Source organism: Astyanax mexicanus, chromosome 23 (genome assembly GCF_023375975.1).
Source record: "Astyanax mexicanus isolate ESR-SI-001 chromosome 23, AstMex3_surface, whole genome shotgun sequence".
Taxonomy (NCBI): Eukaryota; Metazoa; Chordata; class Actinopteri; order Characiformes; family Acestrorhamphidae; genus Astyanax; species Astyanax mexicanus.
In genome coordinates this window covers 23,862,501-23,873,016 of record NC_064430.1, presented here as the reverse complement: position 1 = coordinate 23,873,016, position 10,516 = coordinate 23,862,501, and the positions used below count along the sequence as shown (strand labels likewise).

At 40.0% G+C, this 10,516-nt stretch overlaps 1 protein-coding gene across 1 annotated transcript in view; it reads right to left on the bottom strand.

Annotated features, from left to right (window-relative positions):
* Positions 1-295: 295 nt before the first annotated feature.
* Positions 296-10,516, bottom strand: part of aars2 (alanyl-tRNA synthetase 2, mitochondrial (putative)) — a 16,022-nt gene continuing 5,801 nt past the window's right edge. The window contains exons 7-22 of the mRNA XM_049471349.1: positions 10,416-10,516; positions 10,274-10,312; positions 9,758-9,872; positions 9,214-9,341; positions 7,893-8,037; positions 6,997-7,166; positions 6,634-6,747; positions 5,637-5,777; positions 4,710-4,847; positions 4,518-4,621; positions 3,865-3,973; positions 3,296-3,421; positions 2,683-2,793; positions 2,518-2,601; positions 1,486-1,599; positions 296-688 (exon numbers count right to left, since the gene is read on the bottom strand). The exon at positions 10,416-10,516 is cut by the window's right edge and continues 8 nt beyond it. Coding sequence (XP_049327306.1) covers positions 506-688; positions 1,486-1,599; positions 2,518-2,601; positions 2,683-2,793; positions 3,296-3,421; positions 3,865-3,973; positions 4,518-4,621; positions 4,710-4,847; positions 5,637-5,777; positions 6,634-6,747; positions 6,997-7,166; positions 7,893-8,037; positions 9,214-9,341; positions 9,758-9,872; positions 10,274-10,312; positions 10,416-10,516 — 1,922 coding nt within the window. The 3' untranslated portion in view covers positions 296-505. The remainder of the gene's footprint in view (positions 689-1,485; positions 1,600-2,517; positions 2,602-2,682; positions 2,794-3,295; positions 3,422-3,864; positions 3,974-4,517; positions 4,622-4,709; positions 4,848-5,636; positions 5,778-6,633; positions 6,748-6,996; positions 7,167-7,892; positions 8,038-9,213; positions 9,342-9,757; positions 9,873-10,273; positions 10,313-10,415) is intronic.

Here is a 10,516-nt window from a genome sequence, read left to right as displayed (position 1 = left end):
ACAGAAAAACTGTAGGGTTTTTACAGATCGATGTCAAATTTAGTGAGCGTCCCTGCTACTTTAAATTGCACCTTTTTTGTTGTTTCTTTAAAAAATAATAACAATACATTATTGCTCCTTACTGAGAGGAACCATGACCCCAATATGAGCAGTATGAGCAAAGGAAAAAAAGAGAAATAAAACAAAAAAAGTGTGTTTTCAATGCTAAATCTTTGAGAATGCTACTGTAAAAGCATGGACCCCTTGCAGAGAATCTTCATTTAGCTTTGCACCTAAAAACACATGAATATTCAGCTTCACAAGAATCTGTAGCATATTTTATTTTAAATTATATATATATAAAAAAAATAATACATTGCATAGTCCATTATATACACAGCACATTCAGCATGATAACAGAGTTTACTTCCTTTTAAAACAAAGGAAAGTGTTTTTTAAGGATTAAAGGAATACTCATCCTTTTGAGCTGTGTATATGAGTGAGGGTGTGTGTGTGTGTGTTGAGTTCAGTGTGTGTGCTGGCGTTTGTTGTGGGCGAACTCTTCGGCCCAGTGCAGCGTCTTCAGCAGGTCAGCAGTGTTTCCTGCTGTTCCGACTCCTTTAGCTACAGTCTCTGAACCACCAGCGTTTCCCCCCAAATTACTACAGACTGCCAGAGCCCACTCACTCGCAGATACACCACCCTCCCCCTGCAGAGAGAGAGAGAGAGAGAGAGAGAGAGAGAGATTCATTTTCTGCAAATAAATCCTCTAAAAGACAATATTTCCATATGTAATTTGGGAGAAATGTTGTCTGTAGTTTATAGAATAAAACAACAATGTTGATTTTACTCAAACATATAGCTAAAACCAAAGAAACTCATTCAGAAACTTAAAAGGAGAACTCTGGTGTAAAATGGACTTTTGTTGTAGTAAAACATGATAAAAAGTTCTTATCTTTGATGAATAGCACACCTCTGTTCTCCCACAGCGTTCAGAGATCCAGAAATTTTAACAGTTTATCCAAAAACACCCTTCAGACTGGGCGACACAGGGTTTAATTTACCCTGATAAATCACTTTTTACACTGTTATCCAGCTTAAAGTAGCTCCACACCTCCTTACTAGAATCTGAGAGGACAGCCCTGACATTTAAAACAAGCTGAATGGAGCTGAAGCTAAGTAGTGTTATAGGATGTAAACAGTGGTGTTTAATAAGCTTCTTGTGCACCTTTTAAGTTATTAATGCCTCATATTAAATGCATATTAAAAGCTGGATAACGGTGGAAAAAAGCGATTTTATCATGTTTTATTACACAAAAAAGTCAATTTTACACTGGAATTCTCCTTTAAGTGGTCTCTTAATTTTTTCCAGAGCTAAATATTGCACACAAAATCAATTGCAATGCCTGTTTTTGCCAATATTGTGCAGCTCTATCTGTCTGAAAGCTCAAATCCCTTTAAGTGCCACTGTATAAACTGTACGTTTGTATACTGTAGGTGTTTTACCTTTGGCACTTGGCAAGCACACAGTACTCTTCCTGATGGCTGCAGATGAGAGAGGAGCATGATCAGAGAGTCTGGAGCAAGTTCACTCAGCTTATTCACCGTCTTCATCACCACCTACACAATTTAACACCATCATCATCATCATCATCATAATTAGTGATCAAACACAAGAAGTTATTTTAGAATAGAATATACTAGGGGTTCTTAACCCAGGTGTCACGACCCTTAAGTGGGTCCTGACATAGTCTCTGAAATTTCACAAGAATTATGCTAATTATTAAGGGCATTTTCTCAGCATAATAATTTAGCAATTTTGAGGCTCTGAGTGGTGTGACCCTGCCGCTATGATCCGAGGATTCGCTGGTTTAAATCCCAGGTAATGCTGCTTGTGCATCAGCAGCCAGAGTCCGAGAGAGAGCACAACTGGCCTTGCTCTTTCTTGGTGGGTAGTGTGACGTGAAGAAGCAGGATAATCGTGGGTCCCTCCCATACCAGCCAGGTAGCCACGGTCGGCCCCAGCTGGCCCTTGTTGGACTGATTAGGCAGTAGTTCAAAAAGAGGCGGAGTCTGACTTCACATGTGTCGAAGGAGGCGTGTGCTAGTCTTCTTCACCCTCCTGGTGTTGGGGCATCACTAGTGATAAGAGGGAGCCCTAGTAAGTGGGTTGGGTAACTGGCTTTCTAAACCAGGGAGAAAATGTAATAAGAATCTGCAGAAAGAATTTGCTACTGTTTTTGAGCCCTATTACAACACCTATGGAACATCTTTGTGCCTCAATGTAGCTCCATAACCTATGAATGGGTTGAACGATCACATTTTAATATAAAATAATGTTTTCCCCACTTTATGTTCTTTAGAGATAACAGCAAAGTACATAAATTGAGTAGCCACTCCCATCTCGGTCATATACACCAAGATTTTAAATCTAGTCTAAATTTTATAGACAACATCCTGTAATTATATCACAATACTCCACCTCAGCAAGTAAAACTAATACCAAATCAAAGACAATGAAATAAAAAGAGAGATTACTGATATGGAGTCGGCCTCCACCGTGTCCACCAGCACCGCTTTATTAGCGTGTCTCTTCAGCAGCACCTTAGCTTTAGCTGCAGCCTGCAAAACACAACCCACGATTACACAACAACCCAGAAAAGAACAGACACTAGGGTTTACAGCATGTTTTAAACATGGTACCTCTTTAATCTCCAGTTTTCTGATGGTTGTGTTTGCGTTTCTCTGTAAAGCCTTCAGTCGAGTCTGGAGCTCTCTTCTCTGCCACTGCGGGATAGGAGTACCCTCCACAGCCTGAAACACACACACACACACACACGCGCACACACACACGCACACTTAATAGACACAAAATAAATGCTGCACAAATCTACTAAAATCTATATTAAAATATTTTTTCTATTATTATTACATGCTCTATTAGATGTAGAAAACGCTGTACAAACAACTTTGTTTGCAGTGGCAATTTTGAATTTGCCATCAAATCCCCACAAAATAAATAATATAATAAAAACCTCTAGATTCAAGCTGAACTACTTGAATTTCTGCACCAGGAGTAAAGCAGCATAACGTTATCCAAAAGCAGTGTGTAAGACTAGTGGAGGAGAACATGATGCCAAGATGCATGAAAAAAACTGTGATTAAAAAACAGGATTATTCCACCAAATATTGATTATTTCTGAACTCTTAAATCTTTATGAATATGAACTTGTTTTCTTTGCATTATTTGAGGTCTGAAAGCTCTGCATCTTTTTTCTTATATTCTGTTATGATTGGATGAACTGGTGATACGTACGTCCGTCAGCAGTCCGACTTCTTTAGAAAGCCTCTGAACAGTGGCTAAGGAAGGAGAACGGTCCGCTGTGATTCGTGCAGTCAGAGACTCCACCTCCTGCAGCAGCGATTGCCCCGCCTCCCGAGCCTGAGCGACAGAACAGCAGAAAAATTCAGTCTGGCTCAGAAAGATTTACTGTAAGTGATTTTTGATGATTTTTATGGTGAAATGTGGCAAATCTTTCAGAAACCCCATCTTTTACTTCTATTCATGAATCATGTTAAAGGCCATTTCACATCTCATTCTATTTTTACAAGACCAAACAAAATGCACATCAAGTTTTTTTAGTAAGAAAATGTGGAAACACATATAACACAATAAGGGTACAACATTCTTAAGCATTAAAGTTAAATAATGTTTATTAAAGTCTTAAGTAGTGACAATTAATAATATATATATATATATATTAATATTTGAGTCACAAAACACAAGCTGTACACCTCCAGCTGTGCACAATTGGATATATTATATATTCTGAATAAAAGGCCAGTGATTAATAATAGCAGTAACTCGCGGTCACTTCGTCTCACCTGTTTGGCATCATTTCCCGTTACAGCAATGATGCGACTCATGCCCTTTACCATCTGTCTCTCAGACACAACAACTAAATCCCCGATTCCTCCTGTCTGCAGCAAATGCCTGATTCAAAAACACAAAACAAGGTAATAAATTACATACAAATCTCCTGTATAAACTTACAGCAGCATGCAACAAAAATGTGCATTCAACACAATATATTATATAGAGGAAAGTAAAGCTAAGTAATCAAAACTGTTTTCAAAGTTATACGAGTGCTGGATGTTAATCTACACAGATTTCTCTCCTGAAAACTGTTTATTTGGGTGAGTAAAGCGCTTCCGTTTATTTACAGTAAAGCTTAGATTCCCAGATTTCTACTAAGGCTAGGTGCAGCAGCAGGGGTTATATTAGCTAGCCGTTCAACCCATGTAGCTTGTTTTAACACAGTAAACACACGGACTACAGTCCAATATATACTTGCCTATAAACGGCAAAAGAGCTAGCACTTAGCCTGGTTAGCAGCTAATGCTAATACTGCTCCAGTCTCAGTACTGAAGAACTAAACTGAAACTCCTGTATAATTCTGTACTTCAGTGGAGTGGCTTTACTGCTCCTTAATACCTGACTAATAGAATTTTTGGGGTAAAATTAAATTAATTCTTACGTTCCACAGCAGAGCTCAATGGAGGTGCGTTTGAAGGCGTGGCCACTGAGCAGTTCCGGAACAGGTACGCCCACAGACACAACTCTCACCGGGTCAGGATACACCTAAAACACACAAAATATTCACAATATTCCACTCAAATCTAAAAAAACAGATACCCTGATAACGGAACACCAAACCGACTAACGTTACCTCATCTACCGTCCTCAATCCTGCAATCTGATTGGCTCTGGCCACAGGAATTTCTTGTGTGTGTATTTCTTCATTCTGCTGAATGATGGCCTGGACCATCGTCTCCACCTCCTGCAGCTGAGACACACTCAGAGACGCCTGTAGGAGAAAACACACATGTCTCACATCAGTAATGAGACATTACTTTTAAAGGTGTCCTTCTGCTAAAATCCACTTTTTCCTGTTCTTATTGTTTGTGAAATACAGCAGGTCTCTACAGAGTTGTTTAAGATGCTGCACATGATGAAACTTTTCCTCAACCTCTTTCTCATTGTCTGCAGCAGCTAGTAAAAGAAAATATTCAGAAAAACAAAACGAGTCGGTCAGGAAAAAAACTGTATCTACATCAACCCGTGGATAAGTATTCATGGCCCCGCCCACCTCGGCTCGGGACCGCCCACAGACAGAGCTGAAGCCAGGCAGCGCTGTCGTCTCGTCAGATAGGAGATAACTAACAGCGCTAGGAACAGCATGAAGTTCATTCCTGTGTTATTTGTGCGAATATCACATCAGTGTTTATATACTTTACCCAGTAATTCAGAGCTAAGAAACAAATGGTTAGAATTAGTCTATGGAGGAAAAACACCACCAGCCAAGTACAATTGAGATAGGTAAGTGTTTAGATGTTTACAACAGTTCTGTTTTTACACTAGTTAAAAGTAAAAATCCAACCCAGGGTTTTGTTTGTTCCAACTGCCTGGATTTTTACTTTCTAGACCTGGACTACCTACCTCTGTGTGTAAATAACTAGAAGTTTAAATAGGATCTCCGGTGGATTTGGTGTTTTACAAAAACTCCAAGACTCTAAGTTAAGTGGCTGAACTGCACTTAGCAGGGCATTATTACACATGTTGTAAAGTAACATGTGACATTGCAGAGACACCTAACCTCAGAGCTGAAGTCGAAGCGAATTCGTTCAGCAGTGACGTGGGATCCTCTTTGAACGACTCCGGACCCCAGCAGCTCCCGCAGAGCGAAGTTCAGCACGTGGGTGGCAGTGTGCTTCACCATGCAGGCCAGACGCTGAGTCTGCAACACACACACACACACACACACACACACACACACACCCCTATCCTTTAAACTCTACAGGACCTAAGCACATCAATAATTCAAAAAATGTACATAAACTTGTAAAAGTATTCATATGCCTTGAACCTTTTCACATTTTTTCATATATATATATATTTATTTTGTTTTAATGATTTTCAGTGATAGAAGAAATACTGTTTGCAGTTTGTAGCCAAAAGCCAGGTAGGAACACAGCAAACATGTGGAAGGAAACATGTAGCGGCAGCAAAAAGCACAAAGCTGGTAGAAGACAAGAGGGACTAAATTATTGCATGTAAGAAAAACTATTTAGTAATTTACAGAGATCATACACTTTTTAACCAATAAATTTCCATGATTTTTTTTACTATTTCACACCTTCAAGGCACATTTTCATGATCATACAATTTTTAAAACATCAGTGCAGACATGGACAATAAAACAAACAAAAAGCCACTAAAACTAAAGTTAAAGTTGATTTGTATAAAATAAATCAGACAAAAAGGTTGACACACAATCTTAAATAATAAAATGTGAGTCAGATCCTGGGAGATCCACTGTGTAAACTCGGCTAAATTACTGAATTAAAATCTGATCTGATTAAAGTATTTTTTTTTATCTAAAAATAGATTTTCTTCTTCGATAAACACAAAGATTTGTAGACCAAATTTCCATGACTTTTCCAAAACTTTCTGGGTATTTTTATTTTTCCAAAACTTTTCCAGGCCTGGAAATTGCTTTTTTCAAATTCCATGACTCAAGGTTTTTCATGACCGTATAAACCCTGTATTTAAAACACAAACTCATTCACTGGTGACAGAGAGTGCTGATGTACCTCATCCACATGCAGCTGGATTTGGTCTCCAGTTCTCAGAGTCTCTGCTGCAGTTATCTCATGAACCACGTAACCTCCAGCCAGACGCACACAATCTACAGGAAACAGCGCGTCCTGAAAACACACACACACACACACAAATATATAATTTTATTATTATAATATTGCATTATTTGTGACATGTCTGAACATGCTTTAGTTCACCACAATACTGCGTTACCAACAAAGTACAGCGGTTTGGGGTAACAGCTGTACTTTAGATGTTAGTTAATTTAATAATGTATCATACTGTATGTATGCTTGTTTGCTGCTCTGACCTCACACACACACACACACACACACACAGTAAGCATCCCCTCTCACCTGCAGGCCGTTCTTGGTGAAGTAGCCCTGGTCGTGCGTCTGTCCGCCCTGCTCGGCGTAGAAACAGGTTTGGTCCAAAACCACCCCACACCTCTGCCCCTCACACACCTCCCTCACCAGAGACTGACCACAGTACAGCGCCAACACTGACGCACTGCAGGGGGGAAAGACTGAGAGAGAGAGAGAGAGAGAGAGAGAGAGAGAGAGAGAGAGAGAGAGAGAGAGAGAGAGAGAGAGAGACAGAGAGAGAGAGAGAGAGAGAGAGAGAGAGGTTTATTTAGGAGTTTATTAAAGATAGTGAGAGATTCTCCTGATCAGGTAGTAGAAGGTAGTTAGTTAGAGGTGTTAGGAGAGTAAGTGCTCTTTGAAGAGCTCTGTCTTCAGGAGTTTCTTAAAGATAGAGAGAGATTCTCCTGATCTGGTAGTAGAAGGTAGTTTGTTAGAGGTGTTAGGAGAGTAAGTGCTCTTTGAAGAGCTCTGTCTTCAGGAGTTTATTAAAGATAGTGAGAGATTCTCCTGATCTGGTAGTGGAAGGTAGTTTGTTCCACCATTGGGGAACTCTGTATGAGAACAGTCTGGATTGTTCTTTGCTTTGTGTGAATGTTTGTTTGGTAAAGCGAGGCGACGTTCATTGGAGGAGCGCAGCGGCCGGGAGGTAGCGTAAGCCTTCAGGAGTGAGTACAGGTAGGAAGGAGCTGTTCTGTCATCACCCTGTAGGTGATTGTAAGAGCTTTGAATTTGATGCGAGCATCAACTGGTAGCCAATGGAGCTCAATGAGCGGTGGGGTGACATGTGCCCGTTTTGGCTGGTTGAAGACCAGACGTGCTGCTGCATTCAGGATTACTGACTAAAAAATCTCTAATTAACGATTTATTAAACATCTCCTATCTCCTACCGTAAGTGCCGTCCTGCCGAAGGCTGTAGTCGTATTTCAGAGAGTCGTTGGTGTACGGAACTCCTCTACTCTGGAGCTCTGCAAGACTCTGAAGGTCCATGTGGAGTCCTCTCTCTCCAGCGCCCCCCTCAGTCTGACTCTGCAACTACACCACAAAAAAACTTCAGCCACCATATAAACATATTATATCAACAGCACAATTTCATTATATGCTCCTGCTCATTCATTTTAAAATGTCTAGTTTTGGTCTTTAGTATGAATGAATGCCCTCTGAGCTGTGTTTTGTGAAAAAAAAAGTGCTTTGGTGATCCAGTATAACGCAGATTTAGTCCAGTGGAGAAGTGGCAACAGGATTTCGACTCTTGCTCATGAATATTCATACATGCAAACATATCGCCTCTGATTGGCTAACAGCACTGCCAAGCAGTGAGATGGACAACAGTTAAAAACGTTTTAAAATAAAGACCTTTTTACACTAATAACAGTCTTTGCAATGTCATATGTTACTTTACAACATGTGTAATAATACCCTGCTAAGTGCAGTTCAGCCACTGACCTAGTCTTAGAGTCTATGTAAAACACCAAATCCACCGGAGATCCTATTTAAACCTATAATTAATTACATACAGAGGTGGGTAGTCCAGGTCCAGAAAGTACAAATCCAGGAGTGTATTTTTACTTTTAACTAGTGTAAACAGAACTACTGTTCTAAACATACACCTACCTATCTCAGTTGTAATTGGCTGGTGGTGTTTTTCCTCCATATACTAATTATAACCATTTGTTTCTTAGCTCTGAATTACTGGGTAAAGTATATAAACACTTCACAGGAATGAACTGCATGCTGTTACTAGACGAGGTGGCGACGCCGCCTGGCTTCAGCTCTGCCTGTGGGCGGTCTTGAGCCGAGGTGGGCGCGGCCATGAATACTAATACTAATTGACGGGTTGATGTAGACACGGTGCTTTTCCGGATCGATATTTCAGAATTTTTTTTTTTACTAGCTGCTGCAGACAATGAGGAACAGTTTTATGTGCAGCATCATGAACAACAAGAACAAGTGGATTTTAGCGGAAGGAGACCTTTCAAATGAATTTTGAGATCTGATCCTTTTACATTTTTTTTATGGAATCCATTAATATTCAGCCCCCCTGAGTTAATACTTTGTAGGACCGTGTTTCTACCAGCTCTCAAGTCTTTTACAGCCTCCAACAGGTTTTCTTTTTCCAGGATTGTCCTGTATTAGTGCATTAGAGTATTAGTGTATCAGCAGGTCACAAGCTAGAAATAATCGAAAAGTTTCAATGACAAAAATAATAACCTTTTTATTTTCAGCTGCGAGCTGCTCCAGTCCATCTTTGTTTACGGTCATGTTGTGCTCCTCCAGCATCAGGTCTATGAGGTCGAGAGGAAAGCCCAGGTTCTGGTGGAGGGACCAGGCCACGGAGGCTGCAGAACCACAAACCAAAACACACCAAGAAAATAAGAGGAAAAAACACGCTGTGATGCTACTCGGCAATGCTGCATCAGCAGCGGTCCGAAAAGAGGCAGAGTCTGACTTCACATGTGTCGGAGGAGTGTTTTGGGCATCACTAGTGATAGGGGGAGTCCTAATGAGTGGGTTGGGTTATTAGCCTTGTAAAATTGGAGATAAAATGGGGTACAGTTTTAAAATAAAATAAAAAAAGACACAGAATTCTTAAGATTAAGAGAATTTAGGGAATCCTTTTTGAATGATTGAACAAATTAATGATTTTGACTGAATAAAGAGACACTGGAGATCTGAGAACAGCAGTAAAAACACAAATCAGTCCAAGATAGTGAAAATTAACTCTTAAATTAACTAAATAAACTCTTTAACTCACCTGGAAACTCAACAGAGTCTCTGTTCATCTTACTAAGGGTTCTGTTGATCACTCTCCTGCCCTGCTTTAGAGATGAGAGGAACTGAGCCTCGTTTACATTAATGAGCTCCATAATCTAAAGAGTGAGAGAGAAAGAGAGAGAGAGAGAGAGAGAGGATCAATGATTACAACAAATTTACTGATATTACTGATTTATTCCTTATTATTACACATTTATAAGGTCTCCACACACTTACAGCTCTGGACAAATGACAAAAAAAGATGCAGAGCTTTCAGACCTCAAATAAGACTTTTCTTATATATATTTTTAATGTGTTTTCTGTTTTACGCCAATAAAGCACTGTTAAACTGAACTGATAGAGAGAGAGAGAGAGAGAGAGAGAGAGAGAGAGAGAGAGAGAGAGATTCATCAACAATAAAGTGTCAACTGAGTAGAAGTGCAGTATAGGTCAACTAGTATAAAAAAAAAGTATAAAGGTAGGTGTTTCTGATAAAGTGTTTTTTTAACAAACTCACCCTGCCAGTTTCTGTGTGCAGTTCAGGGTAAGCATCTCCCTGGATGAGAGGGAGGAGTAAAGAGAGAACAGATATTACCTTTTTTATATTAATTATGAGATTATATATAAACTGAACTGTGTCCCAGTAAATCTGCTCTCACCAGTATGTGGGTCACAGTGGGCACCAGGCTGGCCAGCATGCCCTCGGGAGCCTGCAGCACTTCGGTGGAGAAGCGCACGGCGCGGCGGAGTATACGCCTCA